General features: G+C 54.2%; 1 protein-coding gene across 1 annotated transcript in view; it reads left to right on the forward strand.

Annotated features, from left to right (window-relative positions):
- The first annotated feature begins 1,242 nt into the window (after nucleotides 1–1,242).
- ADAMTS10 (ADAM metallopeptidase with thrombospondin type 1 motif 10) overlaps nucleotides 1,243–23,253 on the forward strand; it is a 68,823-nt gene continuing 46,812 nt past the window's right edge. Inside the window, exons 1-3 of the mRNA XM_053999586.1 lie at nucleotides 1,243–1,482; nucleotides 16,108–16,418; nucleotides 19,720–20,075. Of these exons, the coding sequence (XP_053855561.1) occupies nucleotides 16,331–16,418; nucleotides 19,720–20,075 (444 nt within the window). The 5' untranslated portion in view covers nucleotides 1,243–1,482; nucleotides 16,108–16,330. The remainder of the gene's footprint in view (nucleotides 1,483–16,107; nucleotides 16,419–19,719; nucleotides 20,076–23,253) is intronic.

A 23,253-nucleotide genomic window follows, 5' to 3' on the forward strand; every position in this document is an offset into this window, starting at 1 on the left:
ACTATTTGCTATTTAATTTAATATTTATTATTTAATATATAAATTTATGTTTAAATATAATTTTCATATATTATATTTTTTTTAATATGTTACATCTCCCCCTGGCAACTTTTCACCCCTTAACTCTTCATTCAATTCCTCCTGGAGGAAAAGGCACCGCCAGGGTGGTTTTGGGGTTGTTCTGTCCCCACAGAGGGCTGGGGGTCCATCCTCACCCTGTTCCTTCCACCCTTTCCCTGTGTCCTTCCCCAGGGCCCCTCTCCCTTCCCAGGGAAAAGCAGGGCAGCTCGGAAAAGGCTCATTTTTCCAGCGTTTGCAGCACTGCCAGGTAATTCTCTCTCAGCAAGGCTCACAAATTCAGCCTTGAAATCCCAGAGCCGCCTTCAGAAGGAAGGAGGAAATGAGCTCCTGCCTTTTATTGTCGAGGTGTCCTGCGAGGGGGTTGTTTGGAAAGGAGCAGCGTTTGCTTATTTCAGGTGGTTATTCTTGATTTTGGAGGGGGATTGTCCCCGGTGGGACACTCCACGGTGGCAGCAGGGCAGGAGAATGCCGCGGCCAGCGGAGCCAGCGGGGCAGGAATGATGTAACTGCAGAGGGAAGGGATTTCTGAAAGCACTGCTGAGTTCTGGAGGGCTTTTTTTCGATTCAAAGCCAGTCCCTGCCATTGCTGTGGAGCCTTTCAGGCCATTTCCTCACACACTCCCTGCGTTTTTAAAAGCATGGGGAAAGCTCCGGGTAAAATGCACGATGGGGGTGTTGTTTGTTGTTCGGGGGGGAAAAAACATCGCCAAACCAAAACCAAGGCAGGTTTGCTTTATCTGCTTTGTGTGCCGCTATCAGCACGGCCTCTTTCCTTTCTGGCTTTTCCTGGGGTGTTTTATCCCCAGGGGAGCCCCAGCATCGCTCCAGGGCTGCCCCAAGCTCCCTCCCTGCTCCTCCACAGAAAGGCTGACTCGTTTTATACTGCTTCAGCCAAGACCTGCCTTCTGCACTGATGTCAGCGCTCAGGGCGGGCCTTTTCCAGCCTTGTGGGTTTGGGGATTTTCTTTTTTTTTTTTTCTTTTTTTTTTCCTCTTTTTTTTTTTTTTTTTTCCCTTTTGGACAATCCTGGCAAAATTCCTGAGCAAAGTTTTTTTCTTCTTCTTCTCCTTTCTTTTTTTTTTTTTTTTTTTTTCTCGAGCAGCCCCTATCCATGTGCTGCCTCTGAGCCGCTCTCTTATTACTGCTCACTTCCTGAAAGGAGACTTTTTAGCAAAGCCTCCAACTCCAGCTCTGCCTGGGTCTGACAGAAGAAGTTTCATAAGGAAGGCGACACAAACCCTCAGCCTGGAAACTTTCTGACACGCGCAGGGCTGAGGGGAAGAGAGGAGCTTTTGGCTGCTGCTGGGAAAAAGAAGAGGAAAAAAAAAAAAAAAGAGAAGCTGAAGGAATTAAAAGGGGAAAAAAAAAAATAAGAAGAAAGAAGGGAAAGCACTCGGAAAGGTAAAACTCTCTTTAAAATAATTTTTCCAGAGGAGACTCTTTGAGGTTGGAGTGGGGTGGTCTGGGGTGGAGGGAACGCGAATGTTCTTTGAAATCAGAACTGTCTCCCTGGAGAAGGAATGAGCCCGGAGAGCCTTGCACGCTGGAAAAACATTTATGAGAATGAAAACCATGTTCACCCTTCTCCAACATTCAGAGTTTCCATAAAAACGCAGGCTTGTGTTTCAAAGTGGCTGCAGGCAGCAGGAGCCGGGCTCTCGTGCGCTGCCTCCCTCGCCTCCCCCGGCCCCTCTTTTTAATTGTATTAACCCCGGGATCGAATGTTTGCGTCTCTAAACCCCAAATCTGCTCTGCTGAGCTGCCCGGGGCGAAGCTCTCAATTACAGAGAGCAGCAGCTCCAAGCCCTGCTGCAGAATGAAACGTTCCTTGCTGCCTTCATTCCTGAGAATAAACACAGCCCGCGCTCCCTCTCCCTCTTTCCCTGTCTCTCTCTCCATCTTCAGGAGCTGCCAATGCCTCTCTCCCTCCTGATGTGCTCAGAGGATTATAAAGAGTCTGCCCTGAAAAAGTTGCAGTGTCACTGACTCCGTGTGCATCCCCAGGAGCTCGGCCCCACTGCTCTGCTCGCTTCTTTCTTTGCTTTGATTATGTTTTAAAGGTGGTTTTTTTATCTTTTTTTTTTTTTTAATCAATCCCTCAGAAGATGTTATTTTAAACATCAAAGTAAATATTAGTGGTGGTGAGATGCCAGAAGATTATCTCATTAGAGCTGAAGGAGCTGGGCTATAAATAGAAAGGAGTTTATAAAATAACCTTGGCAAATATCTTCCAGAGGGGAAGAACCAACCAAGAGGGAAGTGTGGAGCTGTGCTGGGGGCAGGTAAATGTAAAATTTCACACCAAGGCCCATTTTTGGGGACTTTTTTGTGGTCAAGATGCGAACCTCAGGGGGCATTTGTGTTCCTGCTGCAATCCCTGCCAACATCCCCGGTGCTGGAGACCCGCAGAGCTCTGGTTCTGGTCGTGCTTGGTTTTGTCCTCCTTAGCAGCACCCAGTGGTGCCAGGGTGGGATGCTGGGCATGGCAGGGAGGGCTCTGGGGAGCCTCTGTTCCCTAAGGTGGAAGGGGAAACGCTCTGTGGGACACCCAGGTGATGTTCCCCGAGCTGGGACCAGCCTTGCCGGGACTGTTCCGAAATGCCTCCATCGGGGAGGCTTCCCGCAGTCCTTGGGAGGTTCTTCCCAAAGTTTCTCCATATATGGAACGTGCTGAGTGCTCCAGTTGCTCCATCCTCAGCCTCCCGCTGTTCCTGCTTCGCCCCAGGGCAGCACCCTCTGCTCCCCTCCTCCTCCCGAGATCCCAAAAACCTCCCGGCGCCTCTTTGGGGCGGCTCCAGCTGCATTCCCCACGCGGCTGCTGCCGGGGTGGAATGGGAAAGGTGCTGTCATCTCCTGCAAATCAGCTCTGCCCGGATAAGGCTGGGGGGGCTGAGCTGTTTCGTTTGGCACCGGGAGGCCCCGATAAGCCGGGCCTAAGCAGCCGCGAGAGGCTGAAGAGGAGCCCTGAGGGGAGGAAGGTGGTGCTGCTCAACATAAACAGTGTCTGTTCCTCCAACCTGAAACATGAGAGGCTCTCTTATCACCCATGGCTCCAGGCCACCCAGGGGCTGCTGGAGAGGAGCTGCTGTTCTCACCATTCCATGGAATCCTGGTCCAGGGACAGCCTGGGCGCCTCTTCCCGAAGGAGCAGCTCCATGGAGGGTCCTCAGCACAGGATGATTCCATGCAAACCCTTATCTGCAGCTTATCAGTAACCCCCGACTCCAAACCCCTCTTTTCTTGCCAAGTTTCCAGCAATTAATTCCTTCTGAGCTGGGAGCACTGCAGGATGTGTTTGTCACGTCCTGCCCTGCCTCGATCTTGGGTTAACACAAGATGAGCTCAAAACAAACAGGACTGGGACCAAATCTGTCACGTTTTCAGAAAGAGTTGGCTGGGTGCTGTCAGCTCAGATGTGCTGAAGACACACAAGGCAGAGAGGTCTTCGCTTGACCCCACCACCGTAGGAAACGTTTGCAGGGCGAGGAGTTACAAACATTTCCCAGGAATCTGTGAGCAGGTCGGATCCCATGCAGGAGAGAGACATGTGGAAAACCACCAGCCTGGATGCAGCCTTGTTTTCCAGCACTGAGGGAGGTTCAAAGGGACACCATCCAAGCCAGTTTTCCCATCTTGGTTCCTGTGAGGGCCTTCGATGAAATCTGCAGCCAACTGAAGGGTTGGGAGAGTCTCCACTGGGAAACTGCTGGAATATTTTAGCTCTGTCTGACTTCAGTGGAGCAACATCAGTGCAGAGTCTCCATCCAGCTGCTCCACTGCTGCTCCCCTCTCACCTTCTGCATCCTCCCAGGCTGGGAAGTGCTTGGGATATTCCATATCTGACTACTCAGCATCTTTAATGGAATCATGGAATGGTTTGGGTTGGAAGAAACCCTAAAGCTCATCCAGTCCCACCCCTGCCTTGGGCAAGGACACCTTCCACTGCCCCAAATTGCTCCAAGCCCTGTCCCACCTGGCCTTGGACACTTCCAAGGATGGGACATCTGCAGCTTTACACTTCTGTTTATCACCCATTAGCAATACTGTGCTTCCTACTCTTACATTGCAGCTTAATTTAAAAGGAAAAATGTCTTAAAATGAATCTATTCCTGTGCAGTCCTGCAAATCTTTCTGAACTCAAACACTCCTAAATGTTGGTCCCAAATGAGCTAAACTGGCAGGTGAAGTCCTGGCCTCCTCCTGTGGGATTTGTGACCTCGGTGAGAAGTGGCTTCAATCAAAAAGTAAATGCAGAGGATGAGTTCAGTCCTGTCAGGGCTGGGGACTCTTCATTCCCTGGCCATGGAGGAGGGAGCTGCATCTGGGCCACACCACCTGGGCCACATTTCCCTGAGTAAAGAACCTACAGGGAGGGGAAAAGGGCCCAAAATCTCTGCCCAGCAGATCTCCTGGAGCTCCCAAGGAGCCAGAGCCTGGACACGATCTGCAGGTCTGTAAGGGCTGGAGGGATTCCACAGCTGCAGTGTTCCGCAGGGCTTCATCCCACAGGAGGCATCCCTGCTCCTGCAGGGCTCCCCTGGCATGGGGGTGATGCCTCAAGGAGCTGGAGCAGAGGCTGGATGGAGTTCAGAGCAATAAAGCGATTATTTATTGAAGAGCCTTCCAAGGCCACCCCTGGCAGTACCTGGATGGCCCCAAGATGGAAGCAAAAAGGGCTTGGTCACGAGATCTCACATTTTTATAAGTTTTAGTCCATTTGCATATAGGAGTTAACTGTCCAATTAACAGCTTCAAATGATGAAGTTTCATCCTCCTTGTTTGCCCGCCCTCCTCTTTTCACGTTGTTCGTGCTTTGGGCCTGAAGTCTGAAGGGATTGCCTTGAGTCTCCAGCTGGAGTAGGATGGTTTTTTCTTCACCAGCCTGTGAAGAGACCCTAGTATAAATCCTATATCCCATTATATATCCTATATATAGGAGATATATATATATATATATGAGATATATAGGATATAGGAGATATATATACACACACACACACATATATATATACATATATATATATCTCCTTAATATAAAGCTAAAAGCTGCACACCAAAACAGAACAGAAAAACTCAAAAGCCAAGGTATCAGGGTGACCTGGCCTGGGGGCTGTGGGTGCCTCTGTCATGGTCACTGCCCTGCACTGAGGGACCCCGGGGTCATTGCTGGGGGTGATCCCATGGCCTTGCACCCACTGTTACCTTGGCTGTCACCAAATCCCTCCGTGGTTTGTCCTGCTCTGGAAGGAACACTTTCTCTGTGTCATCCCTTCTCTGACTGGTTCTGTTTTCCTGGGAGAACAGGCAGGTCCAAACTGGCTTTGCTGCTTTAGGGTCCCACTCCAGAGGTCCCTGCATTTCCTCCTGTGACCCTCTGGGACAGGCTGGGCTGTGAGGTCCTGATCTGACACAAAGGGAACTCAGTTCTGAGAGTGGGATGGGACCAGAGATCCCCTCGTGTCCCTTCCAGCTTCACTTATTCTTTAATTCAGCCTGGCAGGAGCAGCTCAGCCTGAGGGGAGCTGGAGCGGGGCCATGCTGTGGATTTGTCCCCCTGGCCAGGACTGGGCCATTGCTGGGCAGGGCTGGGTGAGGCTGTGCTGTGACAGTGACAGAAGGAGCTGCTGAGCCCTGTGCTCACTGCAGGTCCCTCAGTGCTTCTCACTGCCCTGCTGGGCAGCACGAGTCACCTCAGAGGCTTTTCTTGGGAAGCTCAGCAGAGCTCTCCTGTCTCTCCAGCTCCAGCCCGAGACTGTGGGTGCACAAGGTGTGGCACCTGGTGACAGGGGCTGTAGGGGGACTGTGCCCTCCCCTGTAGCACTTCCAGCCTGATAACCAGACACATCTTTGTTCTCTGTGAGCGTGGGCAGGCCCTGGCACAGGGTGCCCAGGGCAGCTGTGGCTGCCCCTGGATCCCTGGAATTGTCCAAGGCCAGGCTGGACAGGGCTTGGAGCAGCCTGGGACAGTGGGAGGTGTCCCTGCCATGGCAGGAATGGAACTAAATGAGCTTTAAGATCCCTTCTCACCCAAACCATTCTGTACCTGGGGTATGGCCCTGTCCTACAGCCTGGCTGACGAGGAGTGAAACGTGATGTGTGAGAGCTGTGACAGCTGCTTGGGAGCTGGAGCTGCACAAACCACATAAACCTGCCTCAGCTGGGGCTCACAGCACTGCTCCCTCCTGGAGAGGGCCGGGGTGCTTATGCAGGTGAGCACAGCTCGCTGTTGGCACACGAGGGTGTTTGTCTTTATGCAAGCCCAGGGCTCGGCTGGGTTGTGTAAGCACCGGGACGGCTGGAGGGGAGCTGCGGGAGCCAGCCCTGCCGGGATGGAGAGAGGAGCCAGCCCTGCCGGGATGGAGAGGAGCCAGCTCTGCCGGGATGGAGAGAGGAGCCAGCCCTGCCGGGATGGAGAGGAGCCAGCCCTGCCGGGATGGAGAGGAGCCAGCTCTGCCGGGATGGAGAGAGGAGCCAGCCCTGCCGGGATGGAGAGAGGAGCCAGCTCTGCCGGGATGGAGAGGAGCCAGCTCTGCCGGGATGGGGATGAACCAGCCCTGCTGGGATGGAGAGGAGCCAGCTCTGCCGGGATGGAGAGAGGAGCCAGCCCTGCCGGGATGGAGAGGAGCCAGCCCTGCCGGGATGGAGAGAAGCCAGCCCTGCCGGGATGGGGATGAGAGCCAGCCCTGCCGGGATGGAGAGAGGAGCCAGCCCTGCCGGGATGGAGAGAGGAGCCAGCCCTGCCGGGATGGAGAGGAGCCAGCTCTGCCGGGATGGGGATGAACCAGCCCCACCGGGATGGAGAGAGGAGCCAGCCCTGCCAGGATGGAGAGAGGAGCCAACCCTGCCGGGATGGAGAGAGGAGCCAACCCTGACGGGATGGGGATGAACCAGCCCCGCCGGGATGGAGAGAGGAGCCAGCCCTGCCGGGATGGAGGTGGCCGAGTCTGCATCTGCTTCCCTGCCCACACTGAGGTGTGAGCGCTCCCGGCCTTTCCCAGAGCCCTTTCCTGGCAGAGCCCTGGTGCTGCTCTGTGCTGGGAGGAGCAGCAGGAGCACAGGGAGAGCTGCCTGTGCACAGGCCCAGGAGGTCTGGATTCTCTCCTGGCTGTGCTGAACCCCACACAGAGGGAGCATTTCATGGAGGCAGAGGCGGCCACGGAGGTGCCGGGTATAAAAATGGCATTTGTGCATGGAATATCTTACTCCATGGATGGCAGGGCACAGGGGGGGTGGGCATCAGATCTGTCAGCAGGTAGTGTGTTCATACAAAGAGTTACCAACGTGCAGATAACATCTATCCCCATGCAGATAACGTGTATTCCCATGCAGATAGCATGTATCTTCATGCTGATAACACGTTATCACATGCAGATAACGCGTATCCATTCCCAGATAATGTCTGTGCCCATGCAGATAAGATCTATTCCATGCAGACAGCGTGTATCCTCATGCAGATAACGTGTTATCACACGCAGATAACGTGTATCCATGTGCAAATAGCATAAAACCTCCACGTATCCCCATCCCCTTGCACAGGAGCAGCTGCAGCTGCTGGTGCATGTGGGTGACACGCGTGTCCCTTCACTCATGGGACATGTGTGTCCCTGTGTGGTGGGTGATGCACTCTGTTAATGACTGGTACGCCGTTAATAACTGGTACGCGGTTAATGAATAACACGCCGTTAATGACTGGTATGCGGTTAATGAATAACACGCCGTTAATGACTGGCACGCCGTTAATGACTGCCCGGCCTCTCTCTAATCCCGCCGCTCTGTGCCTGGCTGCAGCCAGCGAGGAGAGCGATGGCAGAGCGCCAGCAAGTCTGGGTCACATGGAGAGGCTCCAAACTATTGCATAAGTCCTGTCTGAGAGTGGACCTGCCTGGTGGAGTCCTCTCCCGAAAGCAGGAGGAGTCCCAGGATGGGAGCACTGGGAATCTCAGTGCCCACCTTCCAGCGGGCTGGAATTGTGGCACTGCTCTGGCAGCTCCAGCAGGGCCCAGCCCTGCCCCGGGCCCAGCTCCCCATCCCGAGGAGGATCCGAGCTGGCACTTCCCTTCCGCTTTCCTGCTGAGGACCTCCGAGCATTTTACCACACTTGGAGAAGTGCAATGACCCCGGCGTTCCAGATAGGGCCAGGTCCTTATGTAACACAGGGATAGGATTTCCAGAGAGCCAAGCCGGCGGTGTCAGAGCGAGGTCGCTGCTCCCAGCTCTCCTCTCACTGCCCTGGCTTTGGCACAAGCTCCTTTTGCCCCTTTGCTGGCAAAATTAAAGATTTTGGAGAGGAGCGAGGGGAGGATTCAGCCCTTTCCTCACCAAGATCACACTGAATAGATTTGACTGTAAAATAATTATCGTGTTTTTGAAAAAAAGAACCCCTCCTCCCACACAGTGCTGGAGTGAGCCCAAAGCCCCATGAAGCTGCTGTACAAAGGGATGCAGGGTGTGCCAGGCCAGAGCACAGCAGGGCCGGCTGTGGAGCACCACGGAGAGCCTGGAAGAGGGAGCTGCTGCTCCAAAGGCAGGGAGAGTGTGCCCCTGGCACCCAGGCTGGCACCGGGGTGCTGGCAGGGGGACAAAGACCCCGGACCAGACCCCTCAGCTCTCAGGGTCACACTGGCAGTGTCGTTCTTCATTTCCCACATTGCTGGGGAGTGCCTTTGGCTGGGGTTGGATCTGCCTTTGGATGGGGTGGATCTGATTTTAACGGTGTGGAAACGGCACCTCCCCTCCTGGGAAGCTGAAATGGGACCCGCAGTCACTGGGGTGCACAAAGAACAGCTCCTGGGGGAGGTGAATCAGCCCTCGCAGGGAGAGGGGCTGCACTGAGCATCCCGGGCCCCCGCCCAGCCCCGAGGGGTCAGCAGGGAAGGGACAGGCAGAGCTGGCATTGCACCAGCTGGGATTGGTGGCAGGGGCGAGCAGAGGGGTTGCAGGGCAGCCAAAGGGTGGCTCTGCAGGCAGGAGCCACCCCAGGGCTGGAGGCTGCAGTGTTCTGGGAACAGGGAAAACTCCATGTTTCTAATTCTTCACTCGCCGTGGCCTCAGAGAGGCCACACTTGGAGCAGCAGAGCAGATTATGGCTCAAGTTCTTATTTTGTGTTCTGCAGACCTGTGACTTTAACCCTTTTCTCACAGTTTGCAGATGCTCCTGGCAGCAAAAATGCTGATTTCTGTGGGTTTAACCCCTAGTGCTGCCCTAGAGCTGAGAAATGACTTCCCAGTGGAAGTCCTGTCGTGCCGGCGAGATGACTGCGGGGAGACTTCTGCCATCTGCAGCTCAGCATGTTTCCCACTTGGCAGCCCAGCCAAATATTTTGTCGGGAATATCAGGACGTTCTCCTGCTGGAAGCCGGGGAGGTCTCTCGGACAGCTTTGCATCCCGCACGTGCTCAGCCCGTGCCGCGGGAGGAGCAGCCTGCAGCGGGGAGCGGGGCTGTTTGTTCCCTCCTCAGGAACGTGCAGGGACCTGCCAGGAGCTGCAGGCTGGGAGCTGGGAGCTGACTGAGCACGCACGGAACACCCAGAGCCCCGGGGAGTGCAGGGGGTGAGACCCCCCCCAGAAAACACAGAAATGCAGCAGCAGCTGCGAGGGACCTGCCCCTGCCAGGAACTGGGGTGTGCAGAGAGAGCCCAAAGAGAGGAGGAGCAGGGATGTAGAGATGATGAGAAGGGTTTGAACATCACTGGCCGGGCCAAGGAGGGATTGTCCCACTCTGCTCTGCACTGGGGCAGCCTCACCTCCAGTGCTGGGGGCACTTTGGGCACCACAAGGTCAGGAGGATCCCAAGCTGTTGGAGAGTGTCCCAAGGAGGGACACGGAGCTGGGGAAGGGTCTGAGGAGCGGCTGAGGGCACTTGGCTCGTTCAGCTGCAGCACAGGAGACTGAGGGGAGGCTCCTCGGGGGCTGCAGCTCCTCCCGAGGGGAGGCAGAGGGGCAGGGGCTGAGCTCTGCTCTGGGCCAGGGACAGGAGGCCAGGAAGGGCTGGAGCTGTGCCAGGGCTTGGCATGGAGCTCAGGGAAAGGTTCTTCCCCCCGAGGCTGCTGGCACTGCCCAGGCTCCCCAGGGAATGGTCCCGGCCCCAAGGCTGCCAGAGCTCCAGGAGCGTTTGGCCAGCGCTCTCAGGGATGCTCAGGGTGGGCTTGGTGGGGTGCCTGTGCAGGGACAGGGCTGGATTTGATCCCTGAGGGTCGCTTCCAGCTCAGGATGTTCCATGATCTTTGATTTGGTGATTCTGGAGGATCTGAGAGAGCTGGGGAGGCTCAGCCTGGAGAAAAGGAGGCTCAGGGGGACGTTGTGGCTCTGCACAACTCCTGACAGGAGAGGACAGCCAGGGGGGCGGGCTCTGCTCCAGGGAACAAGCCATGGGACACAGCCTTAAATTGCCCCAGGAGATGTTAAGATTGGATATGAGGAAAAATTTCTTCACTGGAAGGGTGAAAGTTGATTCCAGCTGAGGTTTTACAGCTAAGACCTGTGGCCCTCTGATGCCTTGGGAATGCTGCTCTAGAACAGAGACTGGTCAGAGCTAAAGAATAAAGCAGGGAATTATTAAAAGGCCTCAATGGATCCACCTTGGGCAGCACAAGAGCCCAGCCAGGGCTGCACCCAAGGTGAACCAAAATGGTCCCAAAATGCACGAGCGCTCACGGGGGCTCTCACTGTGATCAGTTCTGCTCCATTTGCACATTGGAGTTCATTGTCCAATTCCAGCTCCAGCCCATGCAGTCCCATCCTTGTTTTTCTCCCTTCATTCCACGTTGTTTGTGCTCTTGGGCCTGAGGTTTGGATCATTTGTCCTTGGTCCCCAGCTGGAGCAGGAATTGTTTTGTCTCCCTGCTCTGTGCAGAGAGCTCACCATCCCCTGATGTGCCACACACTAAAGCAGCACAGAATGTGAAAAATAGAAAAGCTCAAACCTGAGGCATCACCTCCACGAAGCAGTGACAGCAGGTGACAGGGGCCCTGTTCTTCAGGTGACTTTAGGAGCAGCACCCAGGAGCTACAGGCACCGAGGGGCTGTTGTGTGTCCTGGAGGGCAGCTGGGAGCCCAGCAGCAGGAGAGAGCACACCACAGCTACAGGGTAGTGTGGGTGGTGGGAAATGTGAAAAACCTGCTGCTGCTGCTGCCAAGTGCCCTCGCTGCACTGGCACAGCCCCTGAGCCCAAATCCCAGTCCCCCGCAGTCCCTGCTGTGTTTAACTTGGATTCTGTAGAAAATTAGGCCTGTGGGGCCGGCCTGGGGCTCACAGCTCTTCCCCCCAGAGATAAACTTTGACCTGGTGGAACAAGTCCCAGGCTGGAGCAGCTGGAGGAGCAGAAACCCCTGCAGTGCTGTCTGAAGGTGCTGCCAGGGCTGCTGTGGGGCTGAGCAGCCCCTTGGGAGGGTCAGGGGGCACCTGGGGCCAAAAAGGGGCCAAGCTGTGAGATGTGGCACCAGATAACCCCGACAGCCCCAGTGTGGTTATGGGGTGGTGTTGATTCTCCATTTTACACAAGAATAAAAGAACCTTGAGGCTTTCATTCTTTAAAATAACACAGCCCAGAACTGCTGTTGGGGTGGTGGCGTCCTGCTCCCTCTGTGTTCTCACTGTTCCCAGTGCTCCCACTGGGGTGCTGCTCTCACTTTCCACTGCTCCCAGTGCTCCCATGTCTGAAAGATGTCAGTGGAAGTCCTGGCAGGGAGTGCACTAAAAGTATTTCCTCCCCCCAGGGCAAGCTGGAAGCAGAAATCTGTGTTTGTATTTATTTGTCCCTCAGGGAAAAAAAAAAAAAAATGGACACCTGAGCTCATAATTTGCAAAAGTTGGATGAGAAACCTGGAAGCTGCCAGGCCCCGCATCTTTAAAAGCAGTTAAATTCCTCTTCCCTGCACTAGGAGGCACCTTGAACCTTCCTCTTGGCCCCGAGCATCGCCCATCTGCTTCCTATTACCTTCCCCTGCGCTGCCTGGAGCCGGCCCAGCAGCCGGGCTTGCGGGGAGCTCTGTCTGCAGCGCCGGCCTGAACCTGGGAGCAGCCTCATCTGCCTCCTCTTCTCGCTTCATCCCAGCTGGAATTTCACCCCCCTTTCCCAGCGCCTTCCTTCCTTCCCGGGTGGCAGGAGGTGAGCTGGCCGCGGTGGTGGCATTGTCCCCTGGTGTCGCTCGGGTTCACGCGGCCAAAGCCACCCTTGGCACCGGGAGCCGGGAGCGTCAGCCCGAGCCGAGCCTGCCAAGGACAACGAATTCCTCGGGAAGGAGCAAATCGGAAGCGGCCCAAGCGAGGGAGGCACGAGACCGGAGAGGTCACGCCGTGTCCCCGAGCTGTCCCCGAGCTGTCCCCGAGCTCCCCCGGCCCGTGGCACCCCCGTGTCCCGCCGGGGCTCCGCGATCCTCGGGATCGTCCTGCGAGCTGCCAAAGTGAGGTTATGGAAAACTTGGTAGGGATGGAGGTACCAGGGCTCCCCCGGCTCTCTGCTCCTTCCTCCGGGTGCTCCTCCTGCTCCTCGGAGCTGGATCTGCCCATGGGGAGAGGAGCAGGATCCAGCTGTGAGAACACCTTCCTCCAGGTGCTCCTCAGAGCTGGATCTACCTGTGAGGAGAACACCTTCCTCCAGGTGCTCCTCAGAGCTGGATCCACCCATGGGGAGAGGAGCAGGATCTACCTGTGAGAACACCTTCCTTCAGGTGCTCCTGCTCCTTGGAGCCTGATCCAGCCACGGGGAGAGGAGCAGGATTCACCTGTGAGGAGAACACCTTCCTCCGGGTGCTCTGGGTACTCCTCAGGGCTGGATCCACCTGTGAGAAGAGCACCTTCCTCCTGCTCCTCAGAGCTGGATCTGCCCATGGGGAGAAGAGGAGGATTCACCTGTGAGGAAAGAACCTTCCTCCAGGTGCTCCAGGTACTCTTTGGAGCTGGATCCACCCGTGGGATGAGCACCTTCCTCCAGGTGCTCCTCAGAGCTGGATCCACCTGTGAGGAGAGCACCTTCCTCCTGCTCCTCGGAGCTGGATCTACCCGTGGGGAGAGGAGCAGGATCTACCTGTGAGGAAAGCACCTTCCTCCGGATGCTCCGGGTACTCCTCGGAGCTGGATCCACCCGTGGGGAGAGGAGCAGGATCTACCTGTGAGGAAAGCACCTTCCTCCGGGTGCTCCTCCTGCTCCTCGGGCTTTGGGAGTGAAGCCCCGCCGGGAAGGGGCCGTGTTTTCCCTGCTGCCTGCAGGGAGGGATCGCAGCCGGGCCCTTCCCCCAGCCCGGCCCGCAGGAATTTTGCAGCTGTAATTCCTGCCTTGTGCTGCTCCCAACGCGTCTCCCTCCCCCAAGGTCAAGGCTGAGGGCTCCTGGCGCCGGGGCTCCTTCCCGGCCGCTCTTGCTGTTCCAGGGGATGCTGAGCAGCCGGGAAGGGCAGGGGGGACACGGGAGCACCGCGGAGGGTCATGGAGAGGCAGGGGGAGGACGGGAAGCCCGGAGGAAAAGGGTTCAACAGCTGGAAAACAGGGGAAATCAGTCGTGTGAAGCTCAGGAGAAAATACAGTCTAGCTGGGCTCCGTGGGCTTTGGAGCTGTGACAGGATTGAAAAGCTGGAATGGCGAGCTTTGGGAGATGCTGAAAAATGCTGATTTAGGCTTTGCTTTCAACTTCTTCCTTTTCCAGCCCAATTCCCACAGCCCCCACGTCCCTTGCCTGGCCCTGGCTCTGCCCTCGCTGTGGCACCACAGGTGATGCTGTCACTGGATCTCAGCATCCTCTTTTGGGGGTGCAACGGGGCAGAATTCCTGCCCCAACCCTCTTCCCCCCAGTCCCTGATCCCTGTCTCAGGGAAAAGGAGCAGCCCAAGGTGGGACTGCCCTGCCCCTCTCTCAGGCAGTTTATTCTCAGGGCCACTCACAGGATGCACAATTTTGGAGGCCACCATCCTGTTGTGCCCGGGCTTTGCAGAGGAAAACCTGGCAAGTGGCCCCAGATGGGACTGTGGAGTCCAGGCCGAGGCCTCACCGAGGATCTTTGGCCATTCTTAACTGTAAATAAGCAGTGAAAAATCTTAATCTTTAAATTATGCAACTCCGAATTGTGTTTAAAGCTGCATGTTTCATCTCTCACTCTCACTGTTTCTGCCTAGTAGGGGGAAAAAACATTAATTTAGGTTAATTTAAGATGAAGGAGGGGAGATTTAGATGTGATTTTAGGAAGAAATCCTTCCCTGTGAGATTGCCCCGAGCAGCTGTGGCTGCCCCTGGATCCCTGGCAGTGTCCAGGGCCAGGTTGGATGGGGCTTGGAGCAGCCTGGGGTAGTGGAAGGTGTCCCTGCCCCCGTGGAATGAGATGAACTTCAAGGTCCTTCCCAACCCAAACCATTCTTGACTTCCATGATAAATGTGGGGCAGGAATCATCTCCTGGATTTCCCCTTGTACCTCCCCTACATCACCTCTGGCCTGTGCTGGGTGTCATCCCTGCAGCACAAATACCATTCATGGCACAGTAAAGATGGAAAAACAGGAGCAGAAATTCACTTTCATGGATTCAGATTCCCATAAGGACACAAAGGGAGCACAGCAGATGCCAGGAGGACCCAGCTCCCCTGCCCTGGGCTGTTTAAACCAGCCCACAGCACAGCAAGGCAGGGGTTAAGCGTTTCCTTACTGGATAAGGACCACACACAGGCCCCGGCTGCTGACACCTTTGCGAAGCACCCTCCTCCCATCTCCAGCCTCTTCCCATGCTCGGGAGCTCATCCCACCTTTCCCGGGAGCTTATCCCACCTTTCCCGGGAGCACATCCTGCCATTCCCGGTGAACTCATCCTGCTTTTCCTGGGAGCTCATCCCGGGGAGTTCATCCTTCCTTTCCCGGGAGCTCATCCTGCTTTCCCAGGAGCTCATCCCGCCTTTCCCGGGGAGCTCATCCCGCCTTTCCCGGGTGTTCATCCTGCCATTCCCAGCAAGCTCATCCTGCTTTCCCGGGAGCTCATCCCGGGGAGCTCATCCTGCCATTCCCGGCGAGCTCATCCCACCTTTCCCGGGAGCTCATCCCGCCTTTCCCGGGGAGTTCATCCTGCCTTTCCCGGGTGTTCATCCTGCCATTCCCGGGAGCTCATCCCGCTTTCCCCGGGAGTTCATCCCGCCTTTCCCCGGGAGCTCATCCCGCCTTTCCCGGGAGTTCATCCCGCCTTTCCCGGGAGCTCATCCCATCATCCCCAGCCCTGCTCCAGCCCGTGGGATCTGCCAGCCCTGCAGGGAGGTTTGGGTTTGGCTGCTGGGCTGCCCTGCAGCGTCACCGCTGGGATATTTGGGATTCTCTGGGAGGTGAGGGATGGGCCGCACTCATCCCATACTCATGGAATGGGTGGGCAAGAAGAAAACCCCACGGGCTTTGTGCAAGTCCCCAGCACGATTCGAGTTTGATGTAATCGCCTCAGACTGAGTGGAAATTCTCTGCAAGCCAGGAATCTTTCACCGGAGCAATTAGCAGAGCATTTTAAAGAACAAATGCGATTGGAATCTCGGGATCCATTTGTGGATAGGGTTGGGGGTGAGTTCTCTGAATGGGTTCTTTGTTTTCCATCACTTTTTTAGGTTCAGCCAGTACACTTTGAGAGCAAGTGCTCTTTCCTCAGTGCGGTGACAGTTTTTAAAGTGAGTTTGAAATCCAGAGAAACCCTAGAGAGGATTTCTGGGTTGCTGCTCACCACCCCCCTGCCAGTGCTGTTATTTCCTGCCCTCTTTAAGGGATCAGGTGACCCAGGGCACTCTTGGAGCTGCTCTTCCCCGAGGGTGCTGCCACAGGATAAAGGATTCCCATTGATCCTGAGCTCCTTTCCGCAGGTACCAGATAAATCCCAGCTGGGAGAACCCCCGGGAGTGCAGTGCGGAGCAGGAGCTGATGGGGTTAATCCATCCTCAAACCCTTCCCATCCTTTTCTCCTCTTTCCCTCTCCTTCCATCCCACTCCTGCCTTCTCCAGGACCCTGCTTTCCTCATTCCCCTGCCCTCCTCGAGTCCTTCTCCTCCATCCCTTGGCTCATCCCCGCTCTCACCCGCAGGGGCGATGCCGGCGCTGGGGACGAGCCCGTGCTGACCCCGCGGTGCTGGCCCGGCACTGCCCACCCCCGCCGGCCTCGGGAGAGCACGGAGCGGCCGAGGATGCCTGCGGAGGGACCCGGGACTCCTCTCTGGACATAAGGGGTGGCCGAGGGAGAGACATGTGGGGACAGCGCCCTCCCAGCCGGCACAGATCTCCCTGCTCCGACACGAGCGGCGCTGACCATGGCCACAGCTTGGAGGCTCCTCACCTGGACCCTCACCCTCGGCCTGGCCGGGGGCACCTTCCCCGGCTTCCCCTTCCAGTCACAAGGTAGGGACGGGACGGGACGGGACGGGATGGGATGGGATGGGATGGGATGGGATGGGATGGGATGGGGTGGGATGGGATGGGATGGTGTAGTGGTTTTTGTTGTGTCCAGAGTGACATCTCTGAGGAGACGCAGTGTCCAGCCCCACAACACCACTAGCTCCTCACACACCACCTCACCCTCGGCTCTGGACACGTTTTTCCTCCTGGAAGTGCCTTTCAGGTCAGGATCAGAGCCTCCAGCCCTGAGTCCCAGGTGCTTTGTAGCCACAGTGAGCACAAACCACCCTCTGAGTCACTCTTTTCCAAGCCCACGTGGACTGCAAAGAGGCAAAAAGGAAAACAAAACACTTCCGACAGCAAATTTTTCCAAGCCTGAAGTCATTTAAAAGTGCAAAAAGTCACCCTTGTTTGCCCAGCCCCATCACAGGGAGGTGCTGGGATGCAGGAAAAGCTGGAGCACAGGAAGTTAAAACCTTTATAATTAATTCTGGCAATGCAGAGGTGCCAGAGGTGTTTGTGGTTGGGAAAGGTGGGAGCTCAGCCCTAATCCCAGAGGGTGGAAGGGCTGTCCCACTCCTGGTGGCCAAGGAAACCACTCAGTCAGGCTCCCACACTGGAAAACAGAGGAAAAGGAAACTTTCCAGTGCTGCCCTGTGGTGAGAGTGCAGTTTGGAGCTGGCTGAGTTTCTGATGGCTGGGAAGGCTCTGAAGGTGGGGGCTGTGGATCCAGGCAAAATTCAGCCACCCTGGAGCAGCCAGGCCCCTCCTGCTTGCTTAGGAAACAACAACAAGGAGGATGCAGAAAGCACAGGAAGACTTTTCCAGAGGGAACAGAGGGAAAACCTCCTCCCATGAGGGCTCAGAAGGCCCAAACCTCCAGGCACGAGGGGTTCAGGAGGACACGCAGTGAGGAGGAGCTGTCCTGGTCCAGCACATGGATATTTCCCATTTCAGCCCACGCCTCTGGGGCTGAAGGCTGTCAGACAGAGCCAGGCTGTTCCTTTGCTTCTTTTCTGCCTCTGTCAGGGTTGGGATTGAAAGCACTTGAGATGGTAATTCATGTTCAGACTCAGATGTTTATTTGTTCTTATCCATGTCACAGTCTCACAAACCCTGGGTTCTACAGCACTTCACTCTAACAAACTGAAAACTGAGTCATATCTCTCTCCACAAGGCCTTTTAAGGATAAACTGTCCAATTAAGAAATGACACCTGAATTATTTTTATTTTTAACCCAATAACCAACCACCCGTGGCTCATAATGTGGAGTTTTTTATTCAATTACACAAAACCACCCAAGCCCATGGAGAAGAAGGGGAAGAAGGAGAAGAAGGTGAAGAAGAAGGTGAAGAAGAAGAAGAAGAAGGAGAAGGTGAAGGTGAAGAAGAAGAAGGTGAAGAAGAAGGACCAGCCTCTGCCCTAAAACCTCCATCTTGCTTTATATATATTACTATATTCTAAAACCTTCAACTCTAAGTTTCCCACCCTGTGACATTCCACACTTCTATTCAAACTCCACACCCACAATCCCAGTTCTATCATTCCATTTTGGAAGCTTCTCCATGGCCTCAGGTCAATGCAGTGTTCTCCTGGGGGTCAGTGCCTGGCAGCACAGAAAGCCTGAAATCCTCAGTGACCAGGGCTCCAACACCAGATCTCTGCTCAGATCCAACCTGGCAGTCCCTGGGAGATTTTCCTTTGAAAAGGAGGAGTTTCTGCCGAGGTTGCAGGGTGCCAGTTTGTTTGGCAGCCTGCAGAGCTGTGTTGCTGTGCCAGCACAGGTGGAGGGGCTGGGGACAGTGCCCTTGTCACAGCACAGCCACAACCACACAGGCTTAGCTCAAGGGCCCCAAGAGGAGCTGCTAAGCCAGGCTGAGGTGATAAAAACCAATGCAGGGAGCTGGGAAGGCAGGATGGGGTCACAGAGAGAGACCTGGCACAGACAGAGACGTGGCTGGGAATTGGGACGTCTGACTTCTCCTGCTCATTTTCAGCACCACTGGAGGAAGTCTGGTTGCTCTGTCTCTTATTTTGATGTCAAGATTGGCATTTCAAGGACTCCGTGCCCCTGTAGCCCCTGCAGCTCTGACTGCAGGGGAGGCTGGGGTGGTGCTGTTTTGTGTTCTCAGAGCCAGCAGCTCCCTGTGGCAGCTGCAGATGTCCTGAGGAACCCCCAGGGAGAAAATTAAATAAGATTTTCCCCTGAGCCATTGTCACTCCAAGGCTCCTTCTGCCTCCTTTTGAAGAGACCTCATTGCTGGGTCTGTTCCTGGAAGGATCCAGGTTAAAATAACCCTCCAAAGCTCAGAGCTGGACTCTGCAAAAATTCCCTCTGCCCAGTGGAGATGAAAGTATTTGGGATACTCCAGGTCCAGAGCCACAATCGGGGTGTCCTGAAGGGCCCTTTGGCCTCCATCACCTGCAGAGGAAAGAGTTGCATTCCAAAAACTGCTATGCCAAGGCTCTGTAGGCTGCAGTGTTTGGGGAATTTCCCAAGGATCCTGCAGGCTGGGCAGAGCCTTGAGATTCCAATTTTTGGAATGCCGTGGCAGGACCCTGACCCTCCACCTGCACTGCGCTCGGGCTGGCGTTGCTGAGTGTCCAGCTCCCTTTGCAGGCTGCCATTCCCATGCGAGTCCTTCCGTTGGTGTTACCAATACTGGGCACAGGACGTGCCCTGGCTTGTCTGGCCCTGCTGCTGAACCAAATAGTGGCCACTGTGGTGCTTCACCCCAGAGACATCTTTGGCTAGCTGGATGTTGCAGCTGGGCACGTGGAGACAAGTCCAGACATGCCAGAGCTGCAGTGGCAGCGGGATGGAGCTTCCTCTCCTAGAGGGTCCGCTCCCTCAGGATTCCCTCTGCCGGGGAAGCCTTTAAGGCTATGGTGAAGGAAAGGAGTAGGTTCCGATGGAGGGTTTTAATCCAGAGCTTTTATTCTGGCCTGCAGGCCTCTGAACTCCAACAGAACTCCCTGGACCCGCGTGGTTGTCTGTCCTTTTACCCAGGGGAGGGGAGGAGGGAAGGCATAGGGAGCCACCAACCAGGTTCGGGAGAGGAGGTCTCAAGGGACAAAGGACACCTGGATGGCCCAATGCCCCCCGGGGGCGGAGGGCATCTTTGGAATCTGCCCAATCACTCGACGCACTGCTGGAATGCCAGGAGTGACAGGCAGCGCTCAGCAGGGGTCAGGGTGGGGAAAGGAGGAGTGGCTGACACACCTGGGAGGGAATCTTCAGGGGAGAAACCCGGGGTTCTTGGGTAAACCATGAAATCACACTGCAACACCCTTCCCTCCCCAGAGGAATTCCTCTCCAGCTTGGATCACTATGAGATCGCCTTCCCCATCCAAGTGGACCAGAACGGAGATTTCCTCACCTTCGACATGCGCCGGCAGCTGAAGCCGCGGCCGCGGCGCTCGCTGCCCTACGAGCCCTCGGAGCAGCACGTCTTCTACAAAGTCTCTGCGCACCGCACGCAGTTCCTGCTCAACCTGACCCTGCACTCCAACCTGCTGGCCGAGCACTTCACCGTGGAGTACTGGAAGCGGGATGGCATGGACTGGCAGCACGACTTCCACGAGGACTGCCACTACGCCGGCCACCTGCAGGACCAGCACCTCAGCTCCAAGGTGGCCATCAGCAACTGCAACGGGCTGGTGAGTCTGCTTGGGCCAGCCAGGGCCAGCGCCAACAGCCTGGAGCCTCCAGCAGGTGGATCCATGCCGTGGGAAAAGCTTGGGGTTGCTGGCAAGCTTGATATTTAATATATTAAAAAAAACTATATATTTTTAATATATTAAAAATTCTAATATATTAAATAATAATATATGATTAATATCTTAATTAAATAATATATTAATATTAAAGTAATATATTTAAAAGATAATCTATTAAATTTTTAATATATTAAAATATATATAAATATATAAAAATATACATTAAAATATACATAAAAATATAAAACTATTCATATACAGAAATATATATATACAAAATATACACATATATATGTATATACATATATGTATGTACATATATATGTACGTACATATATATGTACATATATATGTATGTACATATGAATATACATATGCAAAAATATATATATATAATATTATATTTTATATGTAAAATATTATACACATAAAATACATAGAATATTCTATATGTATAAAATATTATACATATAAAATATGTATTATGTTTTATAGTTATAAAATATTATAGATAATATAATATTAATCTATTGGTATATAAATATAGTATTTTATACAAATTATATATTAGTACAGTATATTATATAAAATATATTTTATACCAAGAAAATACATATAATAATTTATATTATAGATATTTTTATATCTATATATAGTTATATTATATGTTTTTATACCTATATATAGAGAGAGAGATAATATATTTAATATATTTTATATTTAATATTCCACCCTGGCCTCATGATTGGCAGAGGTGCAGACATCCCTCAGACATCCATGGGTGTTCTTGATCTGTGTCACTTCCAGTCCAGTTTCTGGGCATTTTCCCATCGATTTTGGTTGGAATGGGATAATCCTGGCTCTCACCAAGTTCTTCCAACAGCAACAGCAAAGAATGTTTTGCTTGTGCTGGTGAGGAAGAAGTGAAGGAGGGCAAGGATTTCACAGAGCCACAAGTGCATCCAGATCCTTCCAGCTGCAGGCACACTCCTGGGGATCCCAGTTGCTTCTGTCCATGTTTCAGCAGATAAAAATGCTGCTTCTGAGGGAAAAAAAAAAAAAACAACAACTAAATAATCAGGTTTTCTATATGAAAAATGGAACATCAAGAAGGGGGCAAGGTGGCATTTCCTCAAAACCAGCAAGGCCGCAGGAAGGAGGGTGGGAATGGTTGATTTTCCAAGTCCTGACTGCTCAAATTGAACATCCCAGTCCTAAATATCAGCAAGGAATCTTAGGGGTGGACATCAGTGTAAGAACAGCTGAGCTCTGGACTAGAGTGCTTGGAGAGAGCAAGATCTTTAGGAACAGGCCAGACAAAAGCCTCTCAAAAACCCTTCAGGTATGATTCATTAGCTCTCCCAGCCCTGGGAATAGACTGAGGACTTCCATCCCTATTTTTCTGTGATTTTCTGATATTTCTGGCTCGCATAGTGCATTTCCTGAGCTGCCAGATGGAGGGATGGAGCAAACACCCCGTGAGTGAATCCCAAGGCTGATGGCTCCCTTGGAGGGGTAGAAAAGCCTCTCTAGGCCAGGTTCATATTTCTGCTCCAGCCCCACCTCCTTGCAGCATCCTGGCAGTGTGGAAGAGCTTCCAAATGGGAATGAATTCCCGTTTGATTTATTGCTGGGTGACCCTGCCAGAACAGTGCTGTGGGTTATTAACAGAAATGAGAATCTGACTCATTATATCACAGAGTCTAAAGTTTCCAGCTCACAGCCAGCAACCCGAGCTGCACAAACTCCTGCTTCCCGAGCCCTTTGTCTGGACATGGGAACTCTGCTCCAGTCCCAGGGAGTTTTGTGCTGCTCACAAAGGGTGAGCTGAGTGCTGCTGGCTCCGGAGGAGCCTGGCATCCCCCTGCCTTCCCACTGCTCAGGGCAGCAAGGCTGGGGCAAGCACTGGCCCAGCAGCACTTGGGAGAATTCCATCCCCAGGCCGTGTTTAGTTCTGGAGAGGCACCAAGGGCTGTCTGGAGGAGAATGCAGCCAGGCACAGAGAGGGACAGAGGGTCATCCAACATGCTCTCCTCTGCCTGAACTCTGTCCTTCTGCCCTCCAGAGTTATGGACACGGCAAGGATGGGGGAGGAGGGCTTTGGGGTCACTGAGGACAGTGGGGTTGGGGATTTGGATAAGAGGAGTCTGGAATGTTTTTAACTGGATTTGGGCAAGAGGAGTCTGGAATGTTTTTAGCTGGGGCTGGACTTGCCATGGGAGATGTTTTTCAGTGCTCTGGGTAACCAGGAACCACTGATCCACTCGTGCCATCCCTCATCCCCAGCAGGCTCCACTCCAGGAGGGCATCACCCATCCTGGAGGGGACAGAAGAGGGCCCCAGGTGCAGGTTCCTGCTGAGGGGGCACTGCACTGCCCCACCTTTGCACAGGTGCTGCTGCACGGGCACTTGGGTGCTGTGGTGGTGACTGGGCACAAACTGGGACCTGAGCTGGTTACGGGGTGAGCTGAGCACGAGGAGGAGGGAAAGGGATGACTGTGAATGCAGCAACGAGCTCCAGGCCGTCCTCCTGCTCTGCAGCTCCCACATCCCTCAGGAATTCCCATGCCTGCAAGGTTTGGTGTTGAACCACTTTGGTTTTGAACGTCCCCAGCACAGCTCTCACCTTACAGCACGTCAGCTTTGGATGCCAACACCTGGACACACTCCCAGTGACTCCTCCTCCCAACACCTGGACACTCTCCCAGTGACTCCTCCTCCCAACACCTGGACACACTCCCAGTGACTCCTCTTCCCAACACCTGGACACTCTCCCAGTGACTCCTCTTCCCAGCCACAGGCACTGTCAACCTGGCCCAAGGACTCACCCCACCCATCTCCCACGCCCTGCTGGGCTTCAGGCTCAGCCTGGGGAGAGTCACCCAGTCCCCAGAGTCACAGAATCACAGAACATCCTGAGCTGGAAAGGACCCACAAGGTTCTCAAAGTCCATCCTGGTCCTGCACAGGACAGCCCCAGTCCCACCACGTGGCCTTTGTTGGAAGCAAAGGGTGACATGGTCCATTTTCACAAATATTCCACATTTTCAGCTGCCAGAAGGGCCAAGTAGCTGGAAGCCTCCAGGGAGCAGCCCAGGCAGCTTTGCCCCAGTCTGGCC

The sequence above is a fragment of the Vidua macroura genome, chromosome 26, assembly GCF_024509145.1.
Source record: "Vidua macroura isolate BioBank_ID:100142 chromosome 26, ASM2450914v1, whole genome shotgun sequence".
In the NCBI taxonomy this organism is placed as follows: domain Eukaryota; kingdom Metazoa; phylum Chordata; class Aves; order Passeriformes; family Viduidae; genus Vidua; species Vidua macroura.